At 35.4% G+C, this 21873-nt stretch overlaps 1 protein-coding gene across 2 annotated transcripts in view; it reads left to right on the forward strand.

Annotated features, from left to right (window-relative positions):
• Ptprq (protein tyrosine phosphatase receptor type Q) overlaps positions 1-21873 on the forward strand; it is a 176388-nt gene that overhangs the window by 54583 nt on the left and 99932 nt on the right. For both annotated transcript variants that reach the window (XM_075954552.1, XM_075954553.1), the window contains exons 18-23: positions 9332-9492; positions 10173-10318; positions 15110-15278; positions 17402-17692; positions 17946-18221; positions 18607-18758. In XM_075954552.1, coding sequence (XP_075810667.1) covers positions 9332-9492; positions 10173-10318; positions 15110-15278; positions 17402-17692; positions 17946-18221; positions 18607-18758 — 1195 coding nt within the window. The remainder of the gene's footprint in view (positions 1-9331; positions 9493-10172; positions 10319-15109; positions 15279-17401; positions 17693-17945; positions 18222-18606; positions 18759-21873) is intronic.

The raw sequence follows: 21873 nt of genomic DNA on the forward strand, positions 1-21873 counted from the left end.
TATGCTTTTGGGTATAATAAGGTCAACTTTCCATTGATGGTAAACTGGGACTTACTGGTCATTTTAACATTTGTTACTTATTTATCCTTCAGTTTTGAAAATGATGACATCCCAAAGTGTTTCACGTGAGTTAACAAACAGCTATAACTGCTTTTTAACAACACGAGACCCTAGAATTCTCTTTTGCTCTAATTTATGTTCATTAAACATAATCCACTACCCATGTAACACATTTTAAGAACATTTTAAATTATTTCAACAGAGAAAATAGAATTTGTATGAGATTTTGTTAAAAACAGATACTTTCTCACATTTACATTTCTGATTTGAGAAGAACCAGCATTGGAGAGATTGCCCTGTTTCAAAAGCTTTCCTTTCCTTCCCCAATTCAATATTTCCCCTAATACTCTATAGATCTTACTATAATATTCCTTAAAGTTTTCTTTTCTTGCATAAATACCTGATTTCTAGTGTCTTTGTCTAGTTTTGATGACACTAGGAACATCATGAGTGATATTAGTGAAAAGGAAGAAGGATCTCTACTCTATCCATCTTTCCACTTAGTTGATGCATTCATGCATTCGTGTATTCGTTCATTCGTTCATTCATTCCTTCATTCATCAATAATTGGTAGAATACTTCTGTCCCTGGGAGCAAGACACCATAAAGCCCCATCCTCAGGGAGTCTACACTGTGAAGAGAAAGCTGGATTGTATACTCAATACTCATAAACAATCAGAAGAAAGAAACGGACTTCATAAAACTGTCATCCTTTATGATCTGAGTAGTAAGAAGGCTCCTCTTGTCTTGCATTGATCTGCAAGGAACTTTCCAACAGGAGATGATATCGACTCCACACTCCCTACCCCACCATGGGAAAACATGATTTGTCATTTTGAAGACCAAGTGTCAGGTTTGATCAGGATTATGGAGTCGGAGCAGAGTAAAATTGTGACAGAGCACTGCTGAAGCTCAGGGGCCAAGTCATGAAGACAATCTGGTTGGCCATTTTCCCTCAGAGTTGCCTGAGCATTCCCAGCCCTCTGAGCTCTTTACGGAGGATGAGTTGTAGGGGATGAAATGGCTAGCGGGATGCCAGGCAAGTAGGCTATTCAACAGTGTAGGCAGAGATGATATTAGCAGTAGAGGAAGGAGTGGGCAGCTTTGTCCTAAATTTAGGAAGAAGAGCCCAGTGGACCTGGTGATGCATTGGTTGGTTACAGGGGTATAAATCAAAAATAAAAAAGATCAATCTACAGTGGTTTCTAGATGTTTGAACCATGCACGCTGTATCCTGGATTTCTGGTGTTTCGGTAAAATATAAGTAAAACATCTTGTTCTTCTATGCTGTGACCATGCTTCTCTCCACAAGCATCCAGGAGTCTCAGCACAATACACAGCACACATGCGCCTGGAGAGTATACCAAGGGGTATGGCTATACCAGGTTTATCTCTTTCTGGGCTTGCACAATGAAGATCCATACTAATCACCTAAACGGGAGCACTGCAATAATTCTAGTTGTCTATCTTCAATATGGAAGTGTATAAAAGTAGGAGGACTTTTTGTGAAAAACAGTGTCAGATACTTAGCATCTAGCAAGTCCTGTGTATCAAACAAGATATTTATTCTCAGTAAGTTGTTCTTTATGCTTTTTTTGTAATGATGTTGAGTACTATGGAAATATTTCAGGCAACTCATACTTTTTACATTCCATGGATTTAGTTCAATTTTTCTTGGGTAAACAATAAATTCAAAGTTCCATTCCTCCCTAAGAATACTTATTCTCTTAACTTTGAAGAGGTATTTCTTCTCTGATCTATGTCGAGATAGACCTGAGCCCAAGGGGAGTTTGGTGAAAGCCGGGAGCCAGGGTCTCTAGTGTGTGCTACTGTAGCTCACTGAGCCTAACCTCAATTTAGAATTTATCTGACACTGACTTACAGTTATAGTTCCTGCTCTGAAAGTTCTTATTTTCATTTCATCCTTGATTTTCTCAAGACTCATTCAAGTCCCCAGTGTAGTAATTGGAGCGGCGGGGCTGCGTCCCCAGCACCCCAGCTGCCTGGCTAGCTTATGCCCGAAATAACAACACACAAACTGTATTCATTTAATCACTGCTTGGCCCATTTCTATCTAGCCTCTTCTAGGCTAATTCTCACATATTAATTTAGCCCATTTCTAATCATCTGTGTAGCACCCCTAGGTGCGCTTACTGGGAAGATTCTAGCCTATGTCCATCCTGGGTTGGAGTTTCATCGCTTGCGTCTGCCTGGGAGCTGGAAGCATGGCGTCTCCCCGAGGTGTCTGCTCCCGAGAGGAGAGCTGTGGAGTCTGAGCTCACTTCCTCTTCCTCCCAGTGTTCTGTTCTGTTTACTCCTCCCACCTATCTTCTAACCAATGAGGGCCAAACAGTTTCTTTTTATTTAACCAATGACCTTCCTCCATCACCCCAGGCCCCAATGAACCTCTGATATTAGACTATTTCTGTTGTTTTCTTAGCCCTAGTCTGCAACTGTGAGGTGCCTGCAAGATCACACCCTTCCCACCCCATCTTTTTGTCACTCCCAGTCTCAGTAAACCTTGCTGTACAAGGTGACCCACCATGCTGAGATTTTCAAAAGGCTTTCTACTTATTCCTCTGCTATAAGAAGGAGCATATTTACATGGAGTTTCCCTCCCAAATCTACTTGGATAATATTGTTATTCCCCTGAGACACTATAATATGACTAACTTATGCCTCCCAGCTCGATTTCTCAGAATTTTTTTTAATCAAGACTTAAAAAAAAAAAAACACCCTTTTCTTGACAGATGGGAAGTGATCATTTTTTTAAAATGAATGTGTGTGTGTGTGTGTGTGTGTGAGAGAGAGAGAGAGAGAGAGAGAGAGAGAGAGAGAGAGAGAGAGAGTTGTGTATGCATGTACAGTGCATACATGTGTTTGCTTCTGTATGGTATGTATACATATGTAGACTAGAGAAGGCTGATGGGCTGTCTTCTTTTATCCACCTTTATGGTATTTCGTTGAGATAGGGTCTTTCATTGAACTTAATCTCAATACTTTAACTGGACTGGCTGGTCAGAAAGCTCTCAGTGACTGCCTGCCTCCACCCACACTCACCCAAATGTGGAGCTTCCAGGCCCATACAGCTATACTTAGCTTTTTATATGAGTTTTGGGGATTTGAACTCAGGCCGTTAGGTTTAACAGAGCAAGAATTCCTGTCTACTGAGCCACATCCTCACCCGGGAATATGACATTTTGGGATCTTAAATCATACAGGATTTGTTATTTTCATTAATTGATTAATTAAAATTTTATATGTATGAGTGGTTTGCCTCCGTGACATGTGTGCCTGGTGCCTGAGGAGGTCAGAAGAAGCCATGAGATCCTCCAGAACGAGTTATAGACAGTTTTGAGCTTCTGTGTAATTTCTGGGGATCTAAGAAGGTGTGGTGCAGGCATCACCATTCCCTACTCATGGATTTCAAGTTAGTGAGACATAGGGTCAGTCCCTGGTTCTGATGTGCATTATCTGGGGTTCCCTTAGAATCTTGATAAGTGATGTCTACTGTGTAGAACAGCATCTCTAGTCCAGATTTCCTGTATCTCCCATGATTCTAAGTTTTTGTCATTCCAGTTCTTCTGATAATTGAAAATTCTTATAAAACCATCCCTTTGAGTAGTCTTTCTGTCACTGTGTTTTTGAGATAAAGGATTTTATATTTAGCATTCTGGGTGACTCTTCTCCTTGTCATGAATATTTCTCTACAAAATTGCTCATGAGGATTGATGTGTAATCATTTTGTTTCTTTGACTATGTTAGTCACAGTGTGTAGATGATTTATTCAGAAATCTGTCTTAATCTTTTACAGTTTAAAATAATTTGTTCCTCTAAACTTTCCATCATGAAATAATGCTCACCATATCAAGATGATAAATTAACCTTTTCCCTCATTTATGTCAATAAATTATATATTTTCAATGGTACACAGTCCTTGCTGAGGGCAAATACATTAGTTAAATAGTTTTATTAGAACACTGTACATTTATTCTTTCAATGCACTTTGAATTGAGACATGATGATTTTGTAAAATCATATAAAGCTAATTTACCTGCTGTATTCTTGAATGCAGCTTGGATTTAACAATATTGTCTCTGCATATGTCAGCCATGAGTCAGTAAAACTGAGCGTTAATGTTTTTCAAAACTGCTGAAGGAATACACTAAAAGGTATAGGTAACAGACAGTAGAGTAAAAGTGAATCTGTGATTCTAGCATATATATAAATCTTGCCTTAAAATATTTTCTTTGCCAAATACTATGAGAAGAAATACTGAATCACAGTTTGACAGATATGTATCAACACATGTATAGAAATAAAAATGTGTAGAATATTAAAGAGGTTATAGATTTATTAAATATGCAATAATATGCCAATGTAAAATAATTTTAAAGGATTTGCTGTTGGTTTTTGATTGGGGTTTTAAAGCAATTCTAATACAGATCTTAATTAAATTTATGAGTCTAAAAATTTCCAGGGTACTATAAAAACTAATCTTTATACATGGTTGTTTATATGATAAAAATGATGCATAGTATCATTTTTGCAGTGTTTACAAGATTTTCATCCTATTAAAAATGTCCTTGCTGGATGGTTGTGGCTCATGCCTTTAATCCTAGCATTTGGGAGGCAGAGGCAAGCAGATATCTGTGAGTTTGATGTCAGCCTGGTTTACAGAGTTAGGTCTAGGAGAGTAAAGACTACACAAAGAAGCCCTGTCTCAAAAAAAAAAAAAAACTAACTAAAAATTAAAAAAAAAAAAGAAAATGTTCTTGTTGGAGGAGAGTCACTTGTTCGTTCCCAGCCATTCAGCCCCAAAATAATCACATGGAAACCATATTGTTTAAATCACTGCTTGACCCATTAGCTCTAGCTTCTTATTTGCTAACTCTTACATCTTAATTTAACCCATCTCCATTAATCTGTGCATCACCACATGGTTGTGGCCTACCAGCAAAGTTTCAGTGTCTGTCTCCAGTGGGGCTACATGGCTTCTCTCTGATTCTGCCCTTCTTTCTCTCAGCATTCAGTTTTCCCCCCACCTCAACTGGCCAAGGCGTTTTCTTCATTCACCAATGGTATTCACACCATACAGAGAGGAATGCCACATAGTGTCCTAATGGAATAATTGAGTAATACCAATTCTTGGGACATTGAAGCAGGAGAACCATGAGTTCAAGGTCAGCCTGGGATGCCTAGTAATGTCATATCTCAAGAAAGTACTACCTAAAGTTAAAAACACTCAATATAAATCAGCACCAAACATGGGGTATTTCTTGGCTAGAGTTCTCATTTTGAAATGTTGGTAGTAATGACAGGTTAATGAGTCAGAGAGTATTTCAACAGAGTCCGCATATGAAGGATAAAGTCACCATGACTCTTAGGAGGTTGAAAGGTAGCATTATGGGATGTACTATAGTGCTGTGTTGAGTGAATGAGAGAAACAAGCTCGGACAGATGAGGTAACTGAGTATACAATCAAACAGGAGCTCTAGCGGGATTCCAGTATGTGGAAAAATGAATTAGCAAACACCAGTTTATAGTAGGAAGAAAGCAACTTTGTAAGTAACAAATAATGAATGTTAACATCAGTTTGATTATCAGTACTTAGTGAGAAAGGGAATGAGTTTAGAATGTTTAAGTAATAGACATAGTTTCAAAAATGAATTCAGAAAATCAAGAATCAAGTTAAGACTACGTACATGAACTAAAATATCAAATGATGAGGATGAGAATTAAGACTGCCACCTTTTATTAACTCTCAACCTTGATTAGTAAAGTATGCCTTTCCATATTTAAAGAAATGGAGAAATTTGTTTAGGTCTGGCCATGTAATTTTAGTATTATAGATGTTTGTTTCTTTGTAAGAAATTGTTGTTTACCATAGGCTTGATGTTCCAAGGCATATGAAATTGGTAAACAAGGGGAATTGGTCTCATGTATTAGAACAGTGGTTCTTAATCTGTGGATTGTGACCCCATTGGAGTCAAATTACTCTTTCACAGGGGTCAAATATCATGTATCCAACATATGATATATTAACATTACAATTCATAATAGTAGCAAATTACAGTTATGAAGTAGCAATGCAATAATTTTATGGTTGGGGCTCACCACAACATGAGGAACTGTATTAAATGGTCACAGCATTAAGAAGAAAGAGAACCACTGCCCTGGAATTGTCTTTTGACCTAGGTGCTATAATTCAGTCAGACAATTTGCAATTAAAAATAATTAATAACTTTATCTCTAAGACTGCACTAATGCTAATTCAAGATATTTTCTTTAAATAGGTCATGACTGAAACAAGAAAATGACATGGCATTTTTTTTTCAGAATGATTCCAAAGGAAATCAAGATCCTTTTGAGATACAAAATCAAAAATGGTTTTAAAACATTCTGCCAAGTTTAGAATTAAACTTAGCCAAACAATTACAGAAGACTATTTTTTTTTACATTTTTTCAAAGTTTTAAAATTGAATGATATAAATTTGTCTATTTCAGGGATTCAGTGTTGGGTAACTTTCATAGTCTTTAAATATGATGTGCCCATGACTTTGGATAGATAAAGGTTAGACATGCCTCTCTAGTTTTTCCCTCCACATCACCCTCAGCTCCTGGGTCCACTCATGTACTGTGCAGCGATTTTTTAGGTGAACAATTTACTCCCTCTCTGACTTTAACATCTCTTCCTTTCCCATGCTACAGTCATAATTTAATTTAATTACTCATCACCTTAAATTTTTTCTTTCGGTCTAAATTGCTGCTTTCTGTTTGATTTAAGGATATAAATCTCTTTCTTATCATACTGATGTCTACCACAGTGTTTCATATAAAGTAGATGAGAAGTAAGCCGGGGTAACTGGTCTTGAATGTTGGTTTCCTACTTACATCTCTGAATTAACAAAGACATCTATGTTTGGGACATTATCCAAAGACATACACTATTCACCTCTTGAAAGACTAGAATAGGAGATAGGTAATATGTGATACTAGCTTATTCTAAAAGTGAACCTCATGTCATGATTGTTTAACACACATGAACACACGTATCATATCATGCTTGATCAGGGACATGAAAACAGAATTAGAAGTCTTTGTCAGTTAAAGCTTGTAGAATTTGAGAAACTAATAGTATCAGGATCAATATGCGAGTTTACCCAATATAACTCTCCAATATATATATATTCTTCATATAACTGAACAGTGATTTAAAGATTGGAATGGTAGTTATTGAGAAGCAACAATCACTAAGACAAGTATTAAACCCATTTGACTTAATGGTCACAAAATTTCAAAAGTAGAAATAAAAGAACCACAAATGAAAAGATTTCTGTTCAAGGATGACCACTGGCTTATTGTTAGTAATAACTAAGGAGAGAAAGCCAAATAATTCAAAGGATAATTAAGAGAACAATGGCTGAATATTATTCCTGGCATGTCCATATTAAGTAATAACAAAACAGAATAATGTTAAATAATTTTATTAACATGTGAGATGATATAACTAATGTAAGATTCACAATAACATATTTTATATAAGAAAAAGAAACATTATAATGGAGCACATGCAAATTATATTATACATTAAAATAATAACTGCAGAACAGAGAATTAAATACTAACCCAGCTAATACCGAAAGTAATAACCACAATTGCAGAGGTGCCAAAGTCAGGGAGAGTCAGTCTTCCAGGCTACAGCTTTGCCCACTGATGGCTCCTCAGAGACAAAGATGTTACACTTGCTCCAGAGATTTCTGTGCCACCCACGACCTATTAGCAGCTACTAAAATCAGGAAAACAGGCTGATTCTCAGGGATAGTCCACTCCCCTCTCCTCTTTACTTCCTCTTTGTTCTCAGTTTTTTTCTTTCCTCCTCTATCTCTGCTTGGATTTCCTGCCTTGCTATACTCTGCCTTATCACAGACCAAAGCAACTTCTTTATTAAGAACTTCCAATAAAACTATTTCATAGCATACAGAGGGGAATCCCACATGACTTTAATGGTTTTATTAAAATAACAGTTGCCATTTCTGTTTGTTTTTCTTTTGTAAATTATATTTTTGTTTTAAAATGACATTTCTCTTAAATGTAATAACTATTACACTTATTTTGGGGGGTATCAGCACTTGGGCTGGGGTGGTAGGAGAATCGGGAGTTGAAGGACATCATGAGTTTGAAATGTGTCTGAGCTACACAAGACCCTGCCTCAAAACAAACAAAACACAAGAAGATGCTCTTGCTTAGTATTTTCCATCTACTTGTTTGGATTGCCTTAGAACTAAAACTCACCTTTATACAACATATGAGAGATGGATTTATCTGAGAAAATAATGACATAAATACTATCTTGACAACAATAGAGAGAAGGGAGTATGTGAGCATTGGTATGCAAGGTGTGCTAATGTAAGTTTTTAGATGTCGGGTTTGGTCTTCTGTTATAGTGGTAGAATACCTGCTCAAGGGCTGGAGAGGTTACTAAGGGGTTAAGCAGATGTACTGCTATTGCAAAGAACCAGAGTTATGTATGTTCCCAGCACCCAGGTTGGGTAGTTCAAAACTCTCTATAACTCCAACTCCAGGGGATATGATCCCTCTGGCTTCCACAGTCCCCATCACTAACATTTTACACACAGACAGGCACAGCTGTATATACATAAATAAACATGAAATAAATACCTGGGTGAGCAGAACAAATTAAGAACAGAAATCATAATAATAATAAATTGTGATGATGATTATTCTCCTAGATTTGGTCATGGTACATGTTGTTGTAGGAACACCTCACGGCATGACTGCCAGGAAGAAGGGAGACACATCATGCTTTCATTAACTCTTCTGTTTTCTATGGTTGTTCTACCCAGACCCTCAACCTCTGGGATGATGTCATCCACATTCATGATATCTTTCTCCATAATCCTCTCTGAAGACACACTTTCAGACACATCTAAAGTAGTGATTTTCTTAGCGGTGTCTCAAGCCAATGAAGTTTTACTATCCCAAGATTCACTAAAATTGGCCCAAGCCAATTGTAATTATAAACACTTAACATTCGATTGAATGACTAAACATACTTGAGAACTAATGAAGTTAATTTATTGAAGTATTCTGAAATATTTTTGATATTTCAGAGAAGTGGTGGCTTTATTAAGTTAAGCCAATAAATTACCTTGTAGGAGTGACACATATTTTTGATGTAGTTATTCTCAAAATTATGGGGTGGCAATTAATTCAAATGTCGGTTTCACTCTTCCTCTGTCTCTCTTAGGGATAAGTCATCATTAAAAGCTATTAACGCAACTGAAGCATCACTGGAGTTGCCAGACTTAGACTATAATGTGGACTACAGTGCCTATGTCACAGCTAGCACCAGATTTGGCGACGGGAAGACAAGAAGCAGTACCATTAACTTCCGAACACCAGAGGGAGGTGAGTCCTCAGGGATCTCAATCAATCTGAAGAACAGTCAGCTCAAAAATAATATCAAATATCAACGTTATTACTAAGCCTAATAGCCATCATTCGCTGGATACAAAACTGCATCAACTTCCTGTGTGATGCTGGGAAATCTAAGTACTTGGTCCATGCTTCCATTTCCCGTTTGCTAAGGTGGAAACAGTGTATGACGTCATAGGGTTCTGATGAGTAAAGGACTAAGATCTGCGGATGGATTCAGCACACATCACCAATATTTTAACTGTAGGCTAAATGTGTCAAAGTAAACTATGTGAGGTTGACTTTCTGTTTGCTTTTAGCTTTTGCTATTTCAAGACCATACATTAAAATAGGATTTCATTTTCACATACTCTGTACTAGAAATTGGCAATGTTACTGTCTGCAAATGAAGAACAGTGGCAATCTTTTAGAGCCAAGATAGTATTGTATGAGCAAGAAAGCTCTGTCTGTAGATACCGTATGTTAAGAGTAGAAGGAAAGCCCAGCCCATGATATGGATTTAATTTCTGACATTCCCACAGATACTATCCCTAAATTAAGAATTTTCAAAAATGATTATTCCCGTTTTTAACTTAACAACTGTTGCAAAATTTAGACACTTCAGCTTAACTTGTAGTCATGTCTGTCAATTTTCTGAATTATTTGTTTTATAGCACCCAGTGATCCTCCCAAAGATGTCCATTATGTGAATCTCAGTTCTTCATCAATAATTCTCTTTTGGACACCTCCCATAAAACCTAATGGAATCATACAATATTATTCTGTTTATTACCAAAATACATCAGGTACTTTTGTGCAGGTAAGAGCTGGGTATTATTTTTTATATCCTTAATATTGTTGATATTGTGGACTATTTATATTGATAATTATGTAGACATGTGTTTTATAAAAGTCTTATTGATGTATAAAATAGTGGAGAAAAGTCAGGTTCTTTTACAGCTTCTGCCTCTCTCTCTCTCTCCCCCCCCTCTACTCTGTATCAGTTTTATACATGTTTGCAACAGTGAAGTTGATACCACATAAAGAGACTTTAATTTAATTTCTCCAATAACTTTTCTCTTTTAACAATAATGGTTTCATTTGCTATCATTTCCTCCTTAGTTGAAAACAGATTTTAATTTTGTTTATATGCAATACAATTTCAGTGATTAAATATTCTTGCATATTTTCAATTATTTATTTTAGTTTTTGAGATTATGATATAATTACACTACACAATTTTCTCCTTTCCTTTTTTCCCTCCCCAAAGCCTCCCATATATCCCTCCTTGTTCTCTTTCAGATTTATGATCTCTGTTTTTCATTAATTATTGTTGCATACATATATGTATTTCTGTATATATTCCTCAATACATAAATACAACCTGCATAGTCTGTATAATGTTACTCATAGATATATTTTCAGGGCTGACTATTTGGTTGTAGGTAGCTAATTGGTGTGTTCTTCCCCAGAGAAGACTAGTTATTCCACTTTCTGTGTTCTTCTGTAGTTGCCTATAGTTCTCTGTGTAGGGTGGAGGCCTTGCAGACTTTCCCATTCACTTGGGCATGTCCATTGATGTTGTCTGTGTTCTGCTCACATTTGGAAAGCCATGTGGATGAGACTTTGTGGGTATGTCTTCTGTCATTACTAAGAGACACAATCTCATAGTAAACTCTTTGACCCTCTGGTTTTTGCAAATCTTCACTCCCATTGGAGATATGTCCATTGGAAATGGCTTCACTGATCTGCATTTTGTTTGGCTGTGCTTTTCTTTAATAGTCTCTGTCAAAAGAGAAGCTTCAGGAATGAGGGTTGAGTACTACACTTACCTGTGGGTTTAAGGACAAATATTTATCATATAGTATTTTTCCCTCAATTGAAATTTTTTATTATTGGGAAGAGAGTTTTTATAGTTGCAGGGATGTTCTTATTGCTTAGCATCAGCTATCAAAAGGACCAGTAGGCATATGGCTGTTAGTCTGCAGAATGTAGGTCATGGGACTGCGGTTTGCAGAGGGGACTTATCTGGGATATGAATATAGTAGTAATGAAAATGCCAAGATGGATTTAATTTAGAGAAATGTTTTCAATTATGTCCAGTGCAGTTATATTATTTCTGCAAATTAAGTATTTATCAGATTTCTTATACATGAAAAAGAGAAAATGTGGTGGATTGGTTCAATCAAAGATGGGGAGTTAGAATATAATTTCGGAAACACGGATTTAAAAGAAACGCTCTAATTTGAAGAATAAGGTTTTTCCTGGGTAAAATGACTGAATTGGTTGTGACTTGGCAATTCCTATTCCTGGGTGTCGTTCTAATTAAAAGAGAAGGCAGATACACTGTACTTTGCAGAGGCTGAGTTTCATTTGTAACTCAGGACACTTCGCTCAGAGTCGGGACTTGTGATTGACTGACTGTCTCTAAGACTAGGTTGCTGTATGACTTGCTGCATTAGTAGGAAAAGGGCAGAGCTTTGCAAACCACCTCAGGCAAAGGCAGCAGAACACAGTGTCCAGAGGTCAGGTCAGTGCACACATTCTCTCCTCCAAGTGGAGTTTTTAAGCTTCATTCCTTGTAAGCAGACTACTTTATAAAAGATGCACAGATAAAGATATATGTGTAACTGAAGGTGAAGGTATTTTTAAACAAATGCCTTAAGAACAAAAAACAAAAGAGGGGTCTGTTTATTTTTTTCTATACATCAAGCAGAACTTCTATCCCTTTTTGAAAATTGAAAATAATTAAGATAATTATTTCTTCCAAAAAGTCACTCTCAGACTTAACATTATAACACTATGCATAGAAGGTTTTCAACATGAAGATTTCCCCTTTTTTTCTGCACTTAAAAGAAGCATCACAAAATGTTTTGTGCAGTTTGAGATCTTAACAGAAGTTACACATCTATACAATATACTTGCAGTTTGTGCAAAATTGCAGTTTGGTTCTCTCTGTCTACAACTACCCCTCAGTTTTGAACATCTACCTCCGGTGTCAGCACAATCGTCTAAGTCTATATATTCAAATCTGTGTATAGAATATGATCCCATTTTTAACTCATCGGTGTTAGAATAGGTTATCTCCTATTAAGTAATCTTAAGAATGCTTTTAAGTGTGACAGCTGCAAGCAGGCATAGGCAAGTGATGCTCAAACATTTCAGAAGCCCAGTCTCATGTTGCTTGACAGTCTCTCAGGCTTTAATGTATCTCTAAAATTAATGTTCAAAGTGGCATATCTTCTCTATCTTTTTATAAGTTGGTAGAGAAAATACTGGGAATGAAAAATTACACAGCAGATTATGTATATAGTTTTTATCTTCTTCTGTCTCCTTCTCATAGAACTTTGTGGAACACCCCCATCTTTAGCATGTTTTATTTCCCTCCTATTCCAGACATCTGGTTTCTGTCTTAGGATTCTTCTGTTATAGCTAACACAATGAATAAAAATGGAACATATGACATTCATATTTCTTCTATGTTCCTGGAAATATTTTAATTGAAATAGCATAAAATTGTTAGCATGGAACAAGATTTACAGCACTTAGTTCTATGATTCAGAAGCATTTGAGCATGAAGTACACCCATGTTTCCATGCTTTTTTGAGGAGCGTAAGCTGTTTACTGCTACTCAAAGATCCACCTTTTCTGTTATCACACACTGTTTTTAGTTGAGGAAATGACCTCTTATATTATTGTTTCTACTAATATGTGTCATGTTTTTTAGGATGTCTGACAAAATGTCACATACATTTAAAAGTGTTAAAATAAGTCTGCTTGATAATCAACTTTGAAAGCATTTGTAAGATACCTTCTGGTCTTATTTACGTGAGCAAAATGTAAGGTTTAATTATGTAATTTGAGCCCCCAAACAGTATGAGACAAAAATAAGAAATACAAGGTGAAGAAATTAATGAAATAATCACCTGGATAATGTCTAAGATTTTATGAAATTGTTTGGTGTCTATGTATGTCTATGACATACACCCAACAGGAAAGAATATTGGGTGATTCAAAATAATTCATTGTTTATTTGTGATGTTTACAGATAATTAGAATGAATTCTATTCCAAAGAAAAGCTAAAATTCATTCTAATAACCTTCCAGTAATTAATATTTTTAAATTGTGTTTATATCAGGCAGTGACTCTATGTGTACAGCTATTCTATGGGTACAAGAGTATTAGATGGCATCCAAGCTCATATATCATATTTTCTGAAAAATTGTTAGCTGTCTTTAACATGTCTATTGTCAAATAAGGCACCACAAAACCAAAGAAAATCTTTTATTGTACTTACAGATAATGTGAAAGGAACCATAAAAACTTAGCAAATTTTTAAGTCAGTGAATTTTAGAATCATCTTGACTATAAACTTAATCAAATGGAGTAACCTAATTAATTACTTAAGCAAATTATTCTTGCTTTTATTGTAGTTAAACACAGTATTAATTGGTTTGTGTGTGTCAATGGAGTCTAATCCTTAGTAACTCCCTATAAAGTGGGAATAGCTATTCCTATTTTATTGTTAGGGGCCAAGAACCTTTGAGATTAGATTTTTGGTTCAACCTTGCCTTGTTGTACTTGAGTTTAGGTCTACAAGATTTAAAGTAACTAGTGTACATTGTATAGTGCATTTTTCTTATAAAAGTATGGGTAATGATACTCTTCTATTGAGACAGGGTCTTCTGTGTATCAGTGAAGTCACTATGTAGTGCAGACTGACCTTGAACTAGGGATCCACTTGACTCAGTCTTCCAGGTGTTGAAATTACTAGATGCGTGACTCTTGACTAACTTTGTGGTTTTGCTTAAATTATTTTTCATTATTTTAGAATTCTCTTTGTTTGATTATATATTTTATTTTAAATTTTGTACAGAAAGGAAATTGCAGCACAAAATTCTTATTACTGAAAAAATATCGAATATTATTTTTACTCTGTATATCAGTGTGTTAACTGCCTTTGCATTGCTCACTACACAGTGTAATAAAAAGTCAATGGAGATGAATAGTAGAAATGCTTTGAGTTTGTAGATCAGGCAAATACTTCAACACTTCTGTTATTATTCATGGAAAAAAGAATATGAAAAGCTGTTTTAATCTTTTCTTTCAAATCTGTTGGAAAAATATCTAATACTTTGGAATAATGCCTAAAAGTTTCCTAAGGGAAACTGAGCTTAGCCAGCATAACCACAGAGTTTTTTCTCTTGGCCATTTGACATTTTCTACTGTATATAACATTAGTGTGTTTCTCTTTAATATTTGATGTAGTGATCTAAAAAGAAAAACTGCTACCACCTAGTTCACTTTTAGTACAAACATAGCTCCAATTTAATTTTTAGTTTTGAGACAGGATTTCTCTTTAGCTTTGGAACCTGTCCTGGAACTAACTCCTATAGACCAGATCTTCCTGCCTCTGCCTCCTGAATGCTGAGATTAAAGATGTGTACCACTACGCCCAGCCCAGTTCAATTTTTATGATAACATTGCCTTATGCTATTTCTCCTAAGAATTGAAATATTAAAACCATAACAGACAGTCAATAACCATTTTTGCAACACTCATGTCTACTAAAACACACTGAACTATTACAACTATGTGCTTATTTTTCAGAATTTTACCCTCCTTGAAGTAACCAATGAGCCTGACAACGCAACAGTGTCTACAAAAATATACAGGCTGGCCATATTCAGTTACTATACATTCTGGGTCACAGCAAGCACTTCTGTCGGAAACGGGAATAAAAGCAGTGACGTAATTCCTGTATACACAGACCAAGACAGTATGTAAATGTACACGTAATTTTATCTTTAATCAGGAAACTTAAAAATCTCATCATTTCTCAGGAACTTCTCTTTGTGTACATTGGTGTTAAAATCTGTTAGACATTTAATACTGTCCTAGGAGTTTAAGTACATCTAATGCAGCTCTGACTACTATAACTATAACAGCTTCTTCTATTTTTCCTGCATAATATTATTTTCACATGGTTGATGGTTTTTATTTTACTTTATTTATTTTTATTTTAGCGCTGTGCTGTGGATGAGCTGAGGGTTCTCTACATGTTTCTTCATAAACACCTGGAAGTTGAACACTCTCTTTATGACTTCTAATGTTCATTAGATCTCATTTTACCAATCTGTTCTATTACAGCCTTATATATAAGAAGTACCATAGTTTCTGCCCTTCATACTTTATAACAACATTTGAACATATATAAATGGAAAAAATATAAATTGAGTAATATAAATACAACAAAGGAATACATTGCTTGTTCTTGGTAAAAAAAATCACTTTTGAATAATGGACAGGCTCAACACAGGCTTCCTTCTCATCAATCCACTAAAATCCTGTTGTTTCTGTTGCTTTGAGCGATGTCCCAGTCATCTGGAATGACAAGGAAGAGTACTCCTGCAAGCACGGATGATTTGGGGGATAGTTAGGACACCTGATCATTTGTTTCAGAAGTTGTTTTGAATCCCCAGCAGCTAACTTTTTTTTTTCTGGCTTTGAATCCATGCAGGACTTCATGAAGTGTTTTCTAAATTGTCTTTGTGACAAACGTAATAAAAATGTCTATTTGCATTAAAAGAAATTTTTTGTTTACAGCTTCTTCAGAATGCTGTTCACACAGGCCATTCATACAACTATGATGACTGAACCCTTGATTTTGAAATTTTTTTTGTTTGTTTCAGTTTCTAAAATGAAAAGGAAGGCAAATCGCTGTCTATTTCCCATATGGCTTCTGTTCCATTTTGTTTAATATTAAGGATTTATTTGTATGTGTATGGGTGTTTTGCCTGCATGTTTGTGAGTGCATCAGGGGACTGGAGTTCCCTCAGAGTCCAGAAAAGGACATGAAACTCTCCTGCCCCCACTACAGGAGTTAAAGAGGGTGTGAGTCACAATGTAGGCTCTGGGAACTCAATCCAGATCCTCAGGAAGAGCAGCAAGTGCTCTTAACTGCTGAGTCATCCCTCCAGCCCCCTTCTTGTTTATTTTTATAAAGATTACTGTCTTATTGAGAATGACTTTGACTTAAAGTTCTACTGAGTTAAATCCCAAAGTGTCCTGTTTGGAAAAAATGTTAACTTACCAATATAAACATGAAAAACGTTGCCTTGTTTTTGGCAAAAATAACTTGAGTAGAGGACAGGTTCACCCATAGAATATAATCAACATGTGAAAATGTATAGTTAAGGAATGTTTAACAAAACCTTTTAGTATAATGTGGTCAATACCATTTCAGACTCTCTTAATTGTAGATCTCGTCCAGGAAATTGCAACCCATAATAGTTTATCAGTTATAATTGCAGCACCACAAGTAATAACTATTTGCTGTGCATTGTATCTTATGAGACTTTCAAATTCACATTGAGTCTAGTTAATATCTGAAAATTAAAATTTTATAAGTGGGATAATTTCTTAAAATACAAATGCAGGTTAGTGTTTTGTTGGCTGGAGACATCTTGTTTCTGGGGTCAGAAAAGTTTAGAATTAAATATTCATACTACAAACATGACTTTGACCAGGTCTCTTATGGACTCTAAGGATCGGTCTCTGCATATTCAGATAGTCATTGGAATAAGGAAATCAAATGTATTATTTAGAAAATTAAGAAATTATTGGTTCTACTTAGAAATGTGTTGCATATAAACACATGTAATCCCCACATGGTAAGAAAGGTACGTCAGAAGAATACGATAGAAACACAATTCTTCCATGTGTTCAAAATGAAAAGGCTTATTTTTAATAATTTTCATATTTATATGAATATGCATGTTTTTATTTAAAGAATGTACATGTATGAGCTGGTGATGGTGTTTCAATAACTACATTCAACTTGTAAATTGTTACTTCTGGAATAACGAATGACTTTCATGTTCTGATCACTGCCTACCTCAGTACCTGAAGGGTTTGTTGGAAACCTGACTTTTGAGTCCATTTCATCAACCGCAATAAATGTGAGCTGGGCTCCACCATCTCAGCCAAATGGCCTTGTCTTCTACTATGTCTCATTGACTCCTGAGCAGAGTCCTCACGGCACGAAGCCACCTCTGATTACACGTGAAAACAGCATACATTTTGATAATCTGGAAAAATATGCCGATTATATATTTCAAATTACACCATCAACAGAGAAGGGGTTCTCTGAGACCTATACTGCCCGGCTACACATCAAAACGGAAGAAGACGGTAGGAAGACACTGTTGTTGCTTATTTTGCAGATTATTAATGTCCTCTTTGTTTGCATTGCTTTTGTTTTTTTTACAGAAGACATTATTTATAATTATGTGCTCAATTAATTATCTTATCAGTAGACATAGTAAGTCCTAAGTGACTTACAGTTAAACCAGTTCACTAATAAAATGAAGCCCAATTATATTTGAAGCATCTTCGTTACTAATAAAAATTTGTTCTCATTTAACACTCTCTTTTTCTTTTGTAGTTCCAGAAACTCCACCAATAATCAACACTTTTAAAAACCTTTCTTCTACCTCAATTCTTTTATCATGGAATCCCCCATTAAAGCCAAACGGTATAATTCTAAGTTATCATTTAACTTTACAAGGACCGCAGGCAAACCATTCTTTCGTCACTTCCGGTAACCACATAGTCCTGGAAGAACTCTCGCCATTTACCTTGTATAGCTTTTTTGCTGCTGCAAGAACAGTGAAAGGACTCGGTCCTTCTAGTGTTCTTTTCTTTTACACAGATGAATCAGGTAAGCTGGAAGATAATGCTACTCCAAGTGATTTCTCTGTTCACCTTGCACAATCTGTTTTGAAGGAACAGCCGGAACAACAAAAAATATTAGATCCTGTTGGTAGCCAACTTAGCATCCTCCTTCTACTTTGCTGATCTCTTTTCTTTTCCTTTTATACCCCCCAGGTCAGGCTTCAGAATTGCCTGTTCTGTTTAAAACTGTTTTGAAGCATAGGGTCATAAATATAGGAGCAAAATTATTTGTGGTATTTATTTTGAGAATTATAACATGTGGTAGTTTTATAAATCTCTCTGAATTTGTTTCTTCAAGTAGTTAGAATCAAGACAGTATTTCTGTGATACACGATTTATGAACACAAGTTTTATAACGTGTTTCCCTGCAGCGCCTTTAGCACCTCCTCAGAATCTGACTTTAATCAACTACACTTCAGACTTCGTATGGCTGACTTGGAACCCAAGTCCTCTTCCGGGCGGTATTGTTAAAGTCTATAGTTTTAAAATTCATGAGCATGACACTGATACTATATTTTATAAGGTAGGTTGATTGTAATGGCATATATTGATTTCAGACACTCAGAAAGTATATTAAAATGTTTTGAGCTGAAGGAAAACGGGCTGCTTCATATTAAACAAGGGAAGGGGATGGAGTGGGATATTTGCCTCTTATGTGCAAAGCACTGAATTTGATTCGAGGCACCACAGTGATTAATTGAACAATGAAAATATTTACATAAAACCCCCTTTTTCCTATAATATGGGTGTTTGTGGAAAATATGGGGAACCACTTTTCAGATTAGAACTGAATGCTTCTGAGAACATTTTACCTATTCTCACAGTTTCTACATTTCAAGAACTAACTGTATCATTTATTTAATGCTAGGAAATATACAGTGATTTGTGGGTTTTATATAAATTTAATACATACTATAGTTCTTTTTATTGATGAAATAAGTATCAAATGAATCATTTTAGCCTTTTCACAAAGTATTTACACTGGTCTTGTGGTAACAGTTCCAGAAGGCAAGTGATGTCAACCTCTGAGTCTTCTATGACAAATTTTTATTCTGTGAATTTTAATGGTAACTCATTTGCAACCCTCAGTGTCTCTTCCTTGTTCCATTTTGTTTGGACATAGGATCAGTGAAAAATATGCAAAGAACCAATAGAATAATATATCCGAAACTTAGAGTTCTAGCGTTTGAATGCCAAAAAATGTTACAACTAGCTAATAGTTACTTCAGAAAGTTGTCTGTCTCTGTCTCTGTCTCTGTCTCTGTCTCTCTCTCTCACTATTCCAATGGCAAATAAAACTCCTAGGATATTTTTATTTGCAAGAAGAATGCAGAATGCAGAGTAAACATTCAATGTTGTGAAAACTATAATTTATTTCTCTGATAAATCCATTTTCTAGCATGTGCAGCTTACAAAGACAATTGTAGAAAATCAAGAACAACAGTTATATTTTGTTTGTTATCATCATCATGAACAATGTCTTCTTTCCTTGAAATTAATATATTGCTTTAATATCTGATAGGTTGAGTAGCATTTGCATTATGCAACTTCCTAAATGTGGAATGGTTCCCAGAACAATAAAACTTGTATTAGTGACCCAAGTGTCTAGCCTTTTATTATCTATCCCAAGTTTAATCTCAGTGTTTTCTCATCATTTTGGATTGCCTGTATGGGCTACAGAAAATATTCACAGGAGAGACATAGTTTCTTTGGAACAATCCCATTCGTAAGATTACCTTGCATATGCATCAGAGTGTGCATGCATATATATGACCTAATTTCCATAGAATGATGGCCTTTAATATAAACACTTAACAGAATGGTAAAGCAAAGGCTCTGACATCAAATTACCTAGTTCAAATTTTTCCATTGAGATTTACAAAGATGCATTATAGAAGTTACTTATCCTCTTAAAATTATTTTCTTCAAATGTAAAATAAGAATTAAAAAGCTCCCTATGTTAATGAAGACTGTATAGGCAAATCCATATAAAACACCTTGGACAATTCCAGAAATATACTAAATGCATTAGCGTTCATTGCACAGAGATTAAAGAAGAACAAAAACTCCCTTTAGTGTCATGGTAGCTTTGAACATAAAAAAACAAAACAAAACATTATACTGTTACCTGAATATGGTTTCAGTATCTTTAAACATTCATTTTTTTCTATTATGTATTTTCCATTAATATTTCACTAGTAGCAAACATACAATTTTATGCCACACAATGTTAAATATATAATTTTAGAGCAAGTAGTTTTCTTTTGAAAGATCTACTACATTTGATTACTTCTATTTGCCACTATTTTCAATCCTTCTTAATGATTATATTTTTCTTCAAATTCCTTTATGTCTTTTCTCACGCCAGGGCCACCTCTAAATATTTAGTTTACCATGCTGATTGTCTTTCTTATATCTGACTGTCATTGCTACTGGCTTTTTCAGCTTTTCCTGCCAGGATCATTCTATGTTCCATTTTGTTCTTTTTCTGTTGTTTCATTCTTTTTCTGTTCTCAATTACCTGTTACTCTGTTGAGGCAACATCGCATTGGGGCCACTCCAGATGTCACTGGCTCCTTGTCAGCGCACGCTGAGACGTTGACATTACTGAGAAATTTGGGTCACTCGAAAATGCTGCAAGAAGTCATTTGTTTAATAGAAAAAATTTTAAAGACTCACTTCTGTGTGAATATATTCAACAGCTAATGAGCTAATTTATTGCAGTGGATGATTAAACTCTCAAATTTAGTCATTTCCCTGGTCACTAGTTCTTCTGAGCAAAAATCAAAATGGATTTTATTGTGCTTAATTTTTATGTGGATTTTTAATAGCTAATATAAAGTTTTCTTGCTGATGGGAACCATGTTCTGTTTATTAATTTGTATAACCCACAGATCATCTCTCAGAATGGTTTATAAATAGAAAGCGTGGAATAAGAAAGAGGTGGTAGAGCAAGTCCCCCTAGCTGTTAGTGTCTTCCTGGAGATTACTTTCTTTTTAAGAACAAATTTGAGACAGTAATTACAACATTCCCTCCTTCTTGCAAGCACTTCTATATGTCCTTCTGTTCTCTTACAAAATCATGAATCCTTTTCTCATTAATTATTATTACATGCGTATGTGTATATGTATATACCTATCTATTCCTAAGTAGACCCGGTTTTCGTGGAGATGACTTTAAAATGTGATCTAGCATTATCTTCAATGTAGGTACCTTAAGACTTAATGCTTGTTGGATGGCACAATGGATCAGCTAGGAAAGTTTCTTACCACCAAGCCTGACCACTTGAGCCCATTCCCCAAAACCACATGATACAAGGAGAGAACTGAGTCCCACCAGTTGTCCCTTGACCACCACACAAATGTCCTGATGCTCCCTCCAAACAAATGAGTAGATTGGTGTTCTTGGTAAATTTCCACTAGGGAAATATGCAATAAGCACTATAGTTTATATTTTGAGATATACAATTGAATGTGTGTTTGACTGTAATATAAGTGCTTCAGCTTGACTTTTCGCTTTCATTAGGATACATTTCCTAATAATTTTTTTTTATTGGGGGGAAGTTTTCTATAAGAAAGCATATTCTTCCCTGGTCAACTATGAAGGGTTTTTTAGGTTTTTTTTCCCCCCTGTATTT

This window comes from Microtus pennsylvanicus, chromosome 20 (assembly GCF_037038515.1).
Source record: "Microtus pennsylvanicus isolate mMicPen1 chromosome 20, mMicPen1.hap1, whole genome shotgun sequence".
Taxonomy (NCBI): Eukaryota; Metazoa; Chordata; class Mammalia; order Rodentia; family Cricetidae; genus Microtus; species Microtus pennsylvanicus.